This window comes from Mustela lutreola, chromosome 5 (genome assembly GCF_030435805.1).
Source record: "Mustela lutreola isolate mMusLut2 chromosome 5, mMusLut2.pri, whole genome shotgun sequence".
Lineage (NCBI taxonomy): Eukaryota > Metazoa > Chordata > Mammalia > Carnivora > Mustelidae > Mustela > Mustela lutreola.
This window is the reverse complement of record NC_081294.1, coordinates 103,435,491-103,450,779: the sequence shown is the minus strand read 5'-3', so window position 1 is coordinate 103,450,779 and position 15,289 is coordinate 103,435,491. Positions and strand designations below refer to the sequence as shown.

Genomic DNA, 15,289 nt, shown 5'->3' with positions numbered 1-15,289 from the left:
TAAGTTTTGGATTTTGTCATATGCCTTTTCTGCACTGATATACTGACATCAAGTAATTTTTCTTACTTAGTCTATTAATGTGATAGAATACACTGATTTTCAAATGCTCAACCAGCCTTGCATACCTTGGGATAAATCTCCCTTGGTTGTGATTTAGCATAAAGTAGTACCTCATTGTGGTTTCACTTCACATTTCCCTAATAGCTGATGTTAAGAACCCTGCCCCATTCTAATTGCACATTTGTATCTTACTTGTTGAAAAGTCTGTTCAGAACTTTTTCCCACTTCAAAATTATATTTTTACTTTTTATGTTGAGTTATATGATTTGCAAATATCTTCTCCCACTTCATGGGTTAACTTTTTACTTTTTTGATGCTATCCTTTGAATCATAGGCCTTAATTTTTTGATACTAATATATCTATTTTCTGTTTTGCTTGTGCTTTTGGCACCAAGTCGCAGAAACCATTGCTTAACCCAAGATCCCAAAGATTTGTTTCTGTTTACTTTTAGAAGTTTAATAGTTGTAGTTCTCAAATTTAGATTAGATTATGCATGAGCTAGGGATCCAAATTCATTTTTATGCTTGAGTATTACCAGTTGTGTCAGGGTTATTTGTTGAAAAGACTGTTTTTTCTTCACTGAATTGTCATGATTGATTTTTGAGTTAAACTAAACTTGTATTTATAGGATAAAACCCACTTAGTGGCATGTAATGTTTTATATATGTTACTGGACTTGGTTTGCTACTATTTTGTTGAGGATTTTTGTATTTGTATTCATAAGGGATACTGGTCTATCATCATCTTGAAGTACCTTTGTCTGGTATCAAAACAATACTAGTCTTAGTAGAATGAGTTGGGAAGTGTTCCCTCCTCTAATAGTTTTTGGAAAAATGGGCAATTTCTTGATTTAATTTAATCTTTTTGCTTAAGTCTAATCATATTTTCTGTTTCTTTTAGAGTCAGATTTGGTTTTGTTTTTTGGGGGTTTTTTTGTTTTATTTTTGTATTTTATTTATTTGACACAGTGAGAGAGATCACAAGTAGGCCTAGAGGCAGGTAGAGAGAGAGAGGGAAGCGGGCTCCGCACTGAGCAAAGAGCCTGATGCAGGGCTCAGTCCCAGGACCCTGAGACCATGACCTGAACCAAAAGCAGAGGCTTAACACTCTGAGCCACCCAGGCACCCCTAGAGTCAGTTTTGATAGTTTATGTCTTTCTAGAAATTTGTCCATTTCATCTAGGTTATTTTATACATATTTGTTGGCTTGTTCATAGTAACCCATCATCCTTTTCACATTAGTACTAGTATTTTCTCTGAGTAGAGTAACTTTTAAATGGTCTAATAATTATCACAGAATTTTGTAATTAATAAAAGCAAAGTTAGATATATAATGGACTGTTACAATTTTGGGTTTTTACAAATTCTGAGTTACAGGACATACAAATATATCCTTCCAGTTCTCACCTCTAGAACGGAAAAAGAGAGGCATAAACGCAGAACCTACACATTTTTAGTTAAAATACACCAAAGTTGGGAAGTGGGAGGTTGGGGGAGCCAGATGGTGGGTATTATGGAGGGTACGTATTGCATGGAGCACTGGGTGTGGTACAAAAACAATGAATTCTGTTACGCTGAAAATAAATAAATAAATAAATAGAATAAAATACACCAAAGTTGGTTCAACTGTATTAAAAGCAGAAGCCAACCACACTAACAATGCACACTAACACATGCATATGCACGCACTATAATAAACCCACTATGACAAATTCCAAAGGCATGAGCACTGTAAAATAATCATGTGCCAAACCCTCTCAATTTTTTGAACAGAGACTAATTCATCCCTTCATTTATTTCTTGAATTCAGGACCACCAGAATTCTACACACTATGCTTTTTGAAATCATAGTTCACATACTAATATATATGTATATTAATGACCGCATAAATTAATATAGTCTCTGTGACCAAGAATCAGGTTCCCCGGAAGTCACAAAAACATGTTCAGATCTTATGAAGATTCATAAATACATATTGCATCTGATCTCTTCTCATAAAAAAGAATTTATAAAACCATCTGAGAGGATAAGTTGTATATTTTCTAGTCTTTTCTTTCAATGGAACTATTCTTAAACTTTCTTCAAAGAACCTGGACTAATTATTATGCTTTTTTTTTTTTAAAGATTTTATTTATTTATTTATTTATTTGACAGACAGAGATCACAAGCACACAGAAAGAGAGAAGCAGGTTCCCTGCCAAGCAGAGAGCCCGATGCGGGGTGCGATCCCAAGACCCCAAGATCATGACCTGAGCCAAAGGCAGAGGCTTAACTCACTGAGCCACCCAGGCACCCCTATGCTGACTTTTCTAAAATGAAATTCAACTACAAAATTTTGAAGACCTTAAACAATATGACAAGACTTCAAGCTGTGTTGATACCTTTGACACATTCAGGAGAAAACTATGCTTATCGCCATATACCTGACTGGTACTCTAGTTTATAGAACACTTAGGCCTTTTTTATTTTAGTTGATTTTTGGGTGGGGGGAAACCCCAGGTTATAGGGCAGGTGATATTAATGTATTTTTTAAATTTAAACATTTTATTTTATGACACAATGAAAACTCCTTACTGCATTAACATCTTTATCATCTCATTAGAGAGGAGATCAAATTGAAGTTCCCACAGATTAGATGACCTGCCCAAGGTCACAGAGCTCCAGAGTGGTAATTGTGGGAGCAGGAAATCCAGTCCCCTGACTCCCAGTCACACATCTCCTCTGTGTGACACTGCTTCTCACTTAGAAAAAACAAGAGGCAAAAGTTAGAACACAAAGTGTGTTTAAGACGAAAAGTTCCAGTAACTCTCCCTCAACTTTTTCTCTGAAAGAATGTATATTTTGAATGTTTAGGTATCACTCTCCTTATCTAACTTTGTTACCAACAACTTGACTAAAAGCCTATTTTTCATAATCTGACTGATATTGAGTCTTCAGTGACCTGCAACCTGTCAACTTCACAGACATATTTAATAACCTTTAAGAGCAGTCTTCAGAGCTTAGCTCTACAAGAGACTGTTAAAATATTAAACAACAGGGAGAAATCCCCTTTCAAGCAATTTTGAGGCCAAATTAGCTCATGTGTCACTGAATGTTCTTCTACACAACAGTGATTTAAAACCTCATTCTTTGCAACTAATGAATCGTTGAACACTACATCAAAAACTAATGATGTACTGCTATATGTTGGCTAGCTGAACATAATAATAATAATAAAAAAACCCTCAGTCTTCTAGCTCTGTAGATAGCTATTTATTAGTGATTAGAGATAATACCAATGACCATGACCCAAATATTTTCTATACGCTTAAGCTGGAACATATTATCTGCCTATGGAACCATACTGTTGTTCGATCACAGCACAAAGTACTCAATGAAAACATAAATCACGGCATATGGGTGTTATAGCAGTCAGCATTCACCCATCATAGGACAAAGTTCTTCTGAATCCTCTGACACATAGGCCTAAGTCCAAATTATTTTATCTTCACTTTCTCCTCAGAGAAATCAACATTTACTTATAATCTAAAAGGTCATCAAGAGTTAATATGATTTTAGAGACAATGTATCCTAAGTGGTCACACACCCATGGGTTAAAATGGAGATTGCAGTCATAAACCTACACTTTAGCCTAGTGACTGACGGACTTCAGTCCAAAACGATACTGCCCTATAGGGCATTTATAATTATTGGGGTGGGAGTGAGAAAAATATCTGAGGAAGCTCTGCAGGGGGGAAAGGATTAAAGTACACTGAGTGTGACGAGCACTGAGTAATGTATACAATTGCCAAATTGCTACACTGCACACCTAAAACTAACACTGTATGTTAACAATATTGGAATTAAAATTAAAAACTTAAAAAAAGGAAGGTGATTTAAGTCTTCACTACCCCCCATATCCACACCAGTGACATGAGGAATTTGAAAAAATCTGCACTTTGGCCAGAGATTTCCTGGGAGAATCTGAGGAAGAAATACTAGTTGCTTCCCTGCTGCCTTGACCCTGGTTGTGGCAGCAACATTCTCTCAATTTGCCTGACCATTTACAAAAAGACAGATGGTCCTTCTCCCACTACACTGCTACCATCGTGACAGCAAAGGAGTTACTAAAAGTACAGGATCCCAAAGAGCATCTAAGAGAAGGTGCACAAAGAGACTGTGCGGGATCTTACCTTTTGGCTTCCTCTAGGTGGCACAGATATTCATAAGCAATGTTCTGCCGCCTCCTCTCATCCATCTCTTCTGCGGAGAGCCTTTCATCGTCCACGATAGCTAAAAATAGAGGAGAGCATCACGTTACTTGTAAGGGCAGTGAACATCAAATAAACACCTAAGACAACAACTAGAAAAAAAAAAAAACTCACCAATTCAACAATGGACACTGAAAGACAGGGGTATTGAAACATCAGGCACAAAAAGATCTGCCTTAGGATTATTACAGTATTTCTTTGCTAGCAATAAAATAAAGTGCAGTATGGGTTAAAATTACTCCATAGAATGAGAAAAGCCATCATAGTTCATAGACATGATGTCATAGAATTAAGACAGCCTCAAATCAATTAGAGGATGGTCCACTTGCAACAACTTTCCTTAACAAGCTTGTAGAATTGGCCCAGTGGCTCAGGTTGGACCTTCCTGAAAATTCTGATGTTTAACAAATAATCTACAAGGGCATGTGTTTTCCCATTCCTGGAGGGATTTAAAGCTTCTCATGCAAAGCAAACTCTGTTTTATAAATGCCAACATCTCTGAGATTCCTCTTTCACATGCTTCTTGGCCTTTGTGAGGCTAATCCTCCTGGTCAACAGGTATCCAAAAGATCAAATCAAAGGAGACATCAAGTAAGCAGTTTCCAAGCCCACACAGTTTATTCCAACATAAACCTAGTTTATAAGCTTCCACAATTCAGCTTTGCTTTTCTATAGAGAACATTTCCCGAGTGCAAGTCCTCTGTCCAGATTTTCAACAGCACTCAACTATCACATCAACCAACTCCTACCTGTCCATTTTCATGACAATATTCCTTTCCGATAAAAAGGAACTTCTTTTCCTTCTCCAATCCTGCCCTTTAATTCTGATAGCTAGAAAATCAATTTGGTTTCCAGTTTGTTCCATTACTCATCTAATGAACACCAAGGTAAGTGTGTAGCAGTGAAATGGGTCACGCGGGGCAGGAAAGCCCGTATGCTCTTTTCTTCCCCTGCCACCAGCTCCAATCAGCCATTTCATAAACGAGACCCCTGGTTCTAAGCAGAAGAGTTAAGTTCAGCCGTCCATCCTTTAAAAATCTAATCCCATGCCCTACCAATGAGAAGTCCAAAGTATCATCATGGCAGACAAAAGGAATGCAGATCAAGTTTTGAACTCTTACTAGAGCAAGTACAATGCTGAACGCTTAAGACCTAAAAATAATATCAGAACCCTTGAAAGCTCAAAAGAGAAGGGTTTAAATTGACATCAGTATAAAATATGGCAGAATTCCACAAGCATATAAGAACATGTTAGATGCTTATTTATCAAGTGCTTACTTTGTTTCAAGCCCTCAGGCTGTGTTTCTTAGGAACTGTCTCATGTGAGTCCCGTGACACTATGAGGCAGGTAGTTTTGTCCCACCTCATGGAGTAAACATGTTTGAAGTCATTTGCCCAAGTGAAAAGTAGAAACATAAGGGCTAGAAACGTGTGGGTAGAATGGAAAAAAACAAACAAAACCAGTATGAAACTTAGAACTTAGGGAAATACCTCTTCTTATAGATGAGGAAGAAAAGGAACTAGTAGAAGGGAGAAGGGAGATGTGGAAGAATACCAGGACAGTCTTGGATATAACAAACCTGGGCCAAACAAGCAGGAGTCTCTGCACATCTCACCATCCTTTTCCTACGTTCCCTTCCTACCTCTCTCAGCTTCCCAGTGTGGCTCCACTCCTTGAAAACATCCCAGACCAATGGTATCAAGAAGGGTCAACAAAGATTTGTGTTTCTCAAAAGCATCTTCTTTTTCTCAATAAACTCAATCTGATCTGAACTTTAGAGGAGAGCCCTCAAGCTTCGGACAAGTACCAGCTCTGGAACCACCCTCCTCTGTTCCTCCACCTCAAGATCCCAGGTCTTCACTGTCTCTCCCCTGGAGTCTTGTGACCACCCTCAAAGAGCCTGGTAGCCACCCCTCCTTCACCCATTCTCCTCTCCACCATCAGAGCATCTTCCGAACACAAGTCCTACACGTATTCCTCTCCCTCCCAAGACCTGCGATGGATCCCCATTTCCTCTGGAACAGAGCTCTAGCAGACCTTCCTGTCCCTGCCCAACAAGAAGAACTATATTCCAGCCACTTCTTCCAGAAAGTGCAACGTTCCAGCATCACACCAGGACTTTTTAGGTTCTAGCGCTTCTGTACTCCACTCTGACTCTGCCTGGAAAGCCATTCTCCCACCTTCTGTGTGTGACATCTTCTCAAGAAAAATTCTGTGGATCTCCAAGTGAGGATCCGTCTACTTTCCTCAGCACTTTGGTTCACCTCTTTACTACATCATTCATCACAGAAGGTCAGTTACATCTCCTGCTATAACATGGGGTTCTTCTGTACAGGAAGGGACTCTTGATTCATCTCCATGCCCCCCTCACATTGATCACAGTTCCCTGCACACAGAGAACAACAACCATGTGCTGGAAAATTACCTTCATGAAGTGAGCTCCCCATCGTCCCTATATTTTGCAAATTATGCCTTTTCTTATCCTGAGGTCTCTACAAGGTAACTGGCATGCCCACATACCCTCACCTATTCCTCCTTCTCCACTGTTCCTAACACTTCATCCCCAGGACACGTCATGATTTCCAGTTTCTTGGTTTGATTTCAGTCTAAATATGGTCTCCTATTTCTGGCAAGATACTTTCATTTTACAGCAACTTCACACATTAAAGTTTGAAAACAATATAAAACTCCTAGTATGAGTCCATGCAATCATCCTACGCTTCTCAACTTTAAAGTAGGAAGGCAGGAGTCACATTCTATTTATTTGTCAGAGAGAGAGAGAGAGACCACAGGCAGAGTGGCAGGCAGAGTCAGAGGGAGAAGCAGGCTTCCCGCAGAGCAAGGAGCCCGATGTGGGACTCGATCCCAGGACGCTGGGATCATGACCCGAGCCGAAAGCAGCTGCTTAACCAACTGAGCCACCCAGGCGTCCAGGAGTCACATTCTAAAGGAGCCACTCTCCCTGCCACCTTCCTTTTTGGCTGCTACTTCCTTCTACCTCAATCAACCCACCCAGGAGGAAGCAGAAACCTCAACAGTACTTCGTTCCTAGGCCTCGACCCTTAACTCCCTGCACAAGCCACTGAAGAATCCACCAGTCCAAGGAGAGGTACTAGGGGACTCTCAAACAGTGACATCACCCTGTCCAAAGAGAAGATTTGACTTAATGTTTCAATTAACACATACACACACCCACAAAGCTTTCAATGGCAGTTCCAACATATTGGCCACAGCTGATAAAATTCTGCCTATCCTTACAGCTCAACTCAGTCACTTCCTTCCCTAAGTCTTCCCTGTTTGCTCCCACTCAAAATGTGCTCTCCTAGCACCTCCTATATGGTTTCTTTTAATAGTCAACTCCTAGAAGGCAAATTTTTGTCCTCAACGTGTCCAGCTCACTACCCTACACAGGCTATGTGTTCCGTAAGACTATATGACAAACAAATGATCTCTTATGAGGAATGGTTCATATAAAGGATCTAAAATATCATTATAATTAAACAACCGAAAGTGTGACATAATTGCAGGATGTTTAGATAGTTGGGGATATACTCCCTCCAGTGGAGGAAGGGTCAGCAAGAATCAAGATCACTGGGGCACCTGGGTGGCTCAGTGGATTAAGGCTCTGCCTTTGGCTCAGGTCATGATCTCAGGGGCCTAGGATCGAGCCCCACATTGGGTTCTCTGCTCAGCAGGGAGCCTGCTTCCTCCTCTCTCTCTGCCTGCCTCTCTGCCTACTTGTGATCTCTTTCTCTCTCTCTGTTAAATAAATAAATAAAATCTAAAAAAAAAAAAAAAAAAAAAAAGAATCACAAACACCAGAACCCGGAATCTGTTTGATGATATGGTAGGACTTAAAACATGTCCCTTTAAGGAAAAGCAGGTTAAAAATATGGTATCGTATTCATAGAAAGTCATTAATTCATAGAAATTTCATCAATTCACAGAAGTATACTAGCGTTTAGCATTTTACACACACATAATTATTCTGGGTGACTCAAACTTTAAGGAGCCCTGAAAATCTTCAGTCCTGAATATGTCGTTCAATTCAAATGTGTATTGAAACAGCTTGTAACATTTGAGATCAGCTTTTAGCCTGAAGAGCATAGCCAAGTGGCTATCTCCCCATTCTCGGGACTTAAAGAATGGCTACCAGAGATGTATACACCAAAGAAGGAACTCAAAGGAAGAGAACTGATTCCAAGAGCCTAAAACAGGCAAGGGACAGGGGTGGGATATAAAGATAAGAGAATCTAAGTTCAAAATTTCCACTAAGGCAAAACAGTCAGTAAACTTGACCCATGATATATTCTGGCTTCACACCAGCTTCCCGAAGCATTCCCCAGCCACCTGATCTTAACACGATCCAACTTCCCTTATCTGAATCGTCTTTTGAAAAAGAGGCAAAACTGAGGTTGCTATTTCTCCACAAAGAGTAAAATTAACTTTGGCCCACTGTGCAAATATGAAGAGTGTCTACACTTTTTTTTTTTATAGTCTAGAAATTCAAAGCAGGCCATAGAGATTATTAAGGTCCACCCTGCAGACTGGATGGGAAGGATCTAGGACTTTGTTCCAATTAGGGGAAGAACTAAAGGCAATAATTGCTAGATTTGGGATTTCTTAATTATTATTTCAGAAAAATACTTGAGAAGCAAGAAGACTTATTTTCTTTCCACGTAGGCACAAGTAAAGTTCCATTTGTTCACTGTCTGCTCCTACACACTCCATCATCCTTACACAGATCTCAGTAAGGAAGAAAGGACTGTCAAGTTTCCAAGACCAATTTAAAAATTTTAGTTCCAACAGTTAAAATAACAGGAGGAATTGTAAAACCTTTCGTCTGGATGAGCTTCTACTATTTTTAAAAGAAGAGAAAGGAATTCAAGTCATCTCTAGTTGAGTATCAACTTTTTATTCTTAAGATGGTCAGTGCAAAATGTTCCAAATTATGTAGAACCAGTCCTAAACTTATTCTCCCATTCTCTACAGATAAGGACACAGATTATTTACTCTAACTTTAAAAATATATATATTTTATTTTTTTAATTTATTTTTAAAAATTAACCTATAATATATTATTTGTTTCAGGGGTACAGGTCTGTGAATCATCAGGCTTACAAAATTCACAGCACTCACCATAGCACATACCCTCCCCAATGTCCATCACCCAGCCACCCCATCCCTCCCACTCCCCTCCAGCAACCCTCATTTGTTTCCTGAGATTAAGAGTCTCTTATAATTTGTCTCCCTCTCTGGTTTCATCTTTTTCATTTTTCCCTCCCTTCCCGTATGATCCTCTGTCTTATTTCTCAAATTCTGCATCTCAGTGAGATCATACGAAAATTGTGTTTCTGATTGACTTATTTTGCTTAGCCTAAAACCCTCTGGTTCCAACCACGTCATTGCAAATGGCAAGATTTCACTTTTGATGGCTGCATAATATTCCATCGTGTGTGTGTGTGTGTGCGCGCGCGCACACACACACACACATCTTCTTTATCCATTCATAAAAAGATTTTATTTTTTTAAATCTATTTTGAGAGAGAGACAGAGGCAGAGACAGACAAAGCATGTGTGAGCAGGAGGAGGGGCAGAGGGACACAGAGAGAACCCCAAGCAAGTTCCCAACCCCAAGTTGCATGCTGAGAGCAGAGCCCTACATGGGGCTTGAATCCCAGGATCCCAAGATTATGACCCCAGCTGAAACCAAGAGTCCAACGCTTAACCGACTGAGCCAACCAGGCACCCCTTCCTATAACTTTAATACTCCATAGGAATTATGATATTTTACCATTGTTTTACAGATTTAGCAGGTTACATAATGACAGTTCTCTGGGCTGTTCTCAGGGAGTAGCAAGTCACTGCTAACACTCTCTCCCTATCCTCTGAAAAACTATCCCCCAACAAAAAAGAATATCAAAAATTTCTACAAAGCTGTTTGAGCTTTAGAAGACAATAGAATACCAAGTCTTGGTCCAATTTTTCTTCAACTATTAGGAGAAAATAACCAATCACAAATATTGAAGAAAACAAAACAACCTCTTGATTTTGAGTAGTGTGTTTTTCCTGCATGTTTCATGGGCATAGGTCTTTTTTAAAAAAGATTTTATCAAATTTTTGTGAGAGAGAAAGAGATTGATAGAATGAGTGGGGGAGAGGCAGAGGGAGAAACCGATTCCCTGCAGAGCAGGAAGCCTGACTTGGGACTCAATCCCCAGGACGCTGGGATCATGACCTGAGCCAAAGGCAGATGCTTAACCAACTGAGCCACCCAGTCATCCAAAGGCATTGGTCTTATTTCTCTAATCAATATAAGCTCTTTGTAATGCATATATGAAACATAACATATGGAAGAGATTAACATTTTAATGAGCACTTACTATGTGCCAGGTATTTTACATATGTTATATCTTAGTCCCTGCATCCCTCCTTTAAGATAAGAATTTCAATCTTTACTTCTCTAGTGGGAAATAAACTCAGGGAGATTAGGTAGTTCAGGTTTAGGTAATCCAAGGATCATAAAGACTAGTAAATGGCAGAACTGGGATGCCAAACAACTCGATTCCAAGTTCTGATCTTTCTACTACACGGCAATGTCACTGCATCCCTGCGTGTGTTTGATGACTGGCCCAGCGGTGATTAAGCTCTTCTGAGGGTGTTACTAACAAGTAAACAGGGTTAGGGTTAGGGACTTTGTTTTTCCTACTGTAAACCTTATAAATTGATGCTATTTTGAGAAAGTATAGAAGTAAAATGAGAGGCTTATTTCTCAGAAATGCTGCCATCTCAAATGTAGTCCAGCAAAGGAAAAAATATCAATATTAATGCTGCCAAGTTACACTTACCAGGAACGTAGGGGCAGTAACAAGGGCAAACTAAGAACAAAAATGTCAATGATGCTACTCACGTGATACATCACATTATAAGCAAAGCCATATGATCTGTAAATACTGAGAACACATTTGAGAAAATTAAACACTTTTTTTTCTCTCAGGGCCCTCCTTTATTCTTTACTCCTCTTTCTCCCCAAAAGGCGAATTTCTGACTGCACTGACAAAGATCTGATGAAAAGGTGTGGCTGAGTGTCAAGGGAAGTGGCTTTGGGGTTAAATGTGCCTGTAATAGCCATATTTAGTTAAAGAGTAGTTAACTTGGGGCGCCTGAGTGGCTCAGTGGGTTAAGCCGTTGCCTTCGGCTCAGGTCATGATCTCAGAGTCCTGGGATCGAGTCCCGCATCGGGCTCTCTGCTCAGCAGAGAGCCTGCTTCCCTCTCTCTCTCTGCCTGCCTCTCCATCTACTTGTGATTTCTCTCTGTCAAATAAATAAATAAAATCTTAAAAAAAAAAAAAAAAAGAGTAGTTAACTAAAAACTCAGTTTTATCATCTATAGAATGGGAATAATGCTACCCACTCCAAGAAGCTGTTGTATGAATACTTTTTTTAAAAATCACGTATTTAAAATTACTTTATAGTTAAACTACAATATAATAAATTATTAAATAAGCAAGTTATAAAATATAAAACATAGATATGCATAATAAAGACAACAGATAATCTGCTAGTTTTTCAAGGATAATTGATTATACTCAATTTTCCCCTCACTTGGTGGTTTTAGTGCATATCTCCATATAACTTGTAAATTGAATGTATTTGAGATTATATATATTGAAAAAAGCAAAATTTGAATTTCACACATGTATACTCATACTCAACAGGTGTATGTAATGAGTACATATTCTTAATAATTATATAAGGTTATATTATTACATGCACTGAAATTTAGGGGGAAACGCCTAAAGGAAATAGCAAATGTTAAAGCACTTGTTTTTAAAAGGAGTGCTCTGGGCTTTTTTAATGTTTTTGAATCATACACATTTTCCAGATACTCTATATAATTGATGTGTATTACTTTAATAATAAAAGATTAAATGTGTTTTAATGTTCAGTTATAGAAAAAATAAGAGAATAAGGAATAATAAGGAATAAGCCTTAAAACCAGTTCCATCATGGGATGCCTCGGTGGCTCAGTTGGTTAAGCGTCTGCCTTCGGCTCAGGTCATAATGCTAGGATCCTGGGATTGAGTCTTACATCCGGTTCCTTGCTCAGCAGAGCCTTCTTCTCCTTCCGCCCTTCACCCCACTCATGCTTGCATGTGTTCTCTCTCTTTCTCTCTAATAAATCAATAATATCTTCAAAAAAAAGAAAAAAAAAAGCGTGCCATTGTGAAGCATGTCTTCCACGCACTAATTGCTCCACTTGAACTTCTAGAGAAGGATCAGCCATTGCAAACGCGCAACAATCATTAATCAGCTTAATAAGGAAAAAAGATCACAGAAGTTCAAAGACAGCAGAGAGGAAGACAACCAAAGCCAAGATATTCTGTCTGAAGGCCTTACGTGCCTAAATGCTTGGGTGAGACAACCCGACTAGAGAGAACAGGTAGGATTAAGACCAAAGCAAAATGGAATGAATGGAAGGGGACCTCATCAGAAGAATGAAGAGAAGGTTCCAACATGCCTGTGTGATATGAGACCTTGAAAGTCTGAACCAGGGAGAGGAAAGAAAAATGTAGCGATGATTTGCAAGGGCAGAATTTGGCAACAGAACGAACAGGATGAAGTAGAGCATGGTACGGGGGAAGAAAAAGGAAGCCAACAAGCAGAAGCCAACTCATTTTGTGACTTCATATGGTGGAGGTGGAAATGGCTCAGCACCAGAAAGTCCCCTGATACGCCACTTTACATAAAGGCAAGTTTGTTTAATTAAAGAGAAAAAAAGTGGAAGCATCCCACTGTTCTAGCAATACACTAAGTAGCTGCCTTTCAATCTCAATGTATATTTAGAAGACAAGTTTAATATAACAGACTCAATTAGAAGGCTATGATGTAGAACAGAAGGGCACTATTAATGCAAGCATATGCTGTTTGTTAGTGATTGTGAATTAACACATGATTCAGGACAGTCAATTTTTTAACTATGCCAAAAACTCAGCTCTGAAATGGATCATACCATGCAAATGGAGATATTTTGACAATACAGTCATGGATAAAGAATACTTTTCAACTGGATTGTTGGGCTAATGCAATTTAGGCTAGTTATCATTATCAAGAAGTTTCTGTTTTTGAGGACATGCAAATCACCATCATTTCACACCTTGAGGGTTTGTGGGAGACCAGACTTGTGAGAAATCATGTCACACTACATATGGTGCCAGTATCAAACAGCAGGACTTAAACCAAGGAAGTGGGGCTCTTTGGTTGTCTTTCTTATGTATATCTATACATTCATAAAGTATTACCATGAAAACTATCACCTAAAACTGCAACAGCCCTAACAGATAAGTGGACAAGTATAAATTACTTCCCCTTGTCTAAAACTAAAATGGTTTAAATTATCTGCTCCAGGTGCCAGAGCTAGATGACAGACCTGGTTTGTATTTAAAACCAACTCTTGGCTCGTGCTTAGTTTTCATCAAACTTTTGGAGGTACCCTATTCTCTTAGAGCAAACATATTTTTATTCCTTTATGTCAACAGCACGGGAAGCAGTAGGAGGAAGTGGAATGGCTCATGTGGGAAGGGAGTTGAGTTGGCAAGAGTGGGTGAAGCTAACATCAAGTCTGCCGGCTGCAGAGAATGTATACAAACCCTGATTTTGTAAACTTCTTGAGGAGGGTATAAAATACCCTGGGAACGGCCCTCTTGTGGGAAAGAATTTACCCCACTTGGGCAACAAAGCTGAAAATATTTTGGTTTTGGCTTGCTGTGTGCTTTTTGTTCTAACACGCAGTACAAGGTCCCAAGTTCAGAAACGTGGATATTCTATGAGCACAATGAATGACACCAAGGTTTTCAAGATCTTATGCTTCTTTAGTCCAAAACTGAAAAGCTTTATACAACAGCCAAAGCAGCAAACACGTTAAATAGAATTCATGCTTTTCTGCTTCAGACTTAAATTAATAACTGATCTCCCTCCAGCAGTTCTATCTTGGCTAGGGACTGGACCACGGTACTGTACATAAACTACACCACATGTTTACTGCACATCAGAGAAGACAGCCAAAGCGTGTGTCAGCCACCAGCTCTTTAGAGGATTTGAATACGACTGCAGAATTAAGTCACTGTTTCTACTCCAGACATGAGAATCTCGCTAGCATTTGTGCAGCACAAGTGTCCATGACAATGAAGCCAAGTGAAGATGGAGACTTACTATTGGTCCACGAGGTACAAAATGCTGACAGAGAATTAATGGAGATGCAGAGTCCTAAAATGCCTTCCAAATGCCTTATAATTAAATCCAATAAATACAACAGAATGTGTTTCTTTTGGTATGTGGCAAAGTCTCTAACTAATGGCTAAATAGTTCCAGTGTATGGCAGGGGTAGAGGGAAAGGATGGAATGGGGTGGGAGAAAGGACTCTGTGCCCCTCAGAGTTTACGATCTGACAGAACGCATACTTAATGCTGGAGACATGCTGGAAAGCTCCTTTGGAAAAAGGACAAATTAATTACAGGACAGAGAACAGAAAAGCCAAAGGGAAGAACAAAGATTATTCAATAATGGGATTACTCAGGGTCAGTTTTCCAGACTACAAGTGTTTGACATCAGGTTTGAAAGAGAGGAGAGTGAATTCGGTGGGGAAACACAGATAGAGAAGTCAATGAAGAATGGGTGACGTGCACCCGCACCTCAAGACTCAATCTTGTGCTTGGTCTCCTGCCCCATTCCTTCGCCTTCAGAGTCTCCACTCTGCCCTTCCCCAATCTCACAAAGGTCTCTGCATTTCTTGAGATGAACAAGGCCACTACCCAGGATGCTTTACAGCTGACTCCTAGGCAGTGTAGTTCAAAGGCGTACAGTTGTTTGATGACAACGAGAAGACCATACGATAGCTCATACTCCAAGAGCAGGGCAGAGTTTCACTCTATTGATAAAAGCTCTTTCAACAAAGCTAACCGGGCACATCTAATAACA

General features: G+C 39.4%; 1 protein-coding gene across 2 annotated transcripts in view; it reads right to left on the bottom strand.

Annotated features, from left to right (window-relative positions):
- Positions 1-15,289, bottom strand: part of IQGAP2 (IQ motif containing GTPase activating protein 2) — a 299,955-nt gene that overhangs the window by 243,602 nt on the left and 41,064 nt on the right. For both annotated transcript variants that reach the window (XM_059175277.1, XM_059175278.1), the window contains exon 2: positions 4,234-4,333. In XM_059175277.1, coding sequence (XP_059031260.1) covers positions 4,234-4,333 — 100 coding nt within the window. The remainder of the gene's footprint in view (positions 1-4,233; positions 4,334-15,289) is intronic.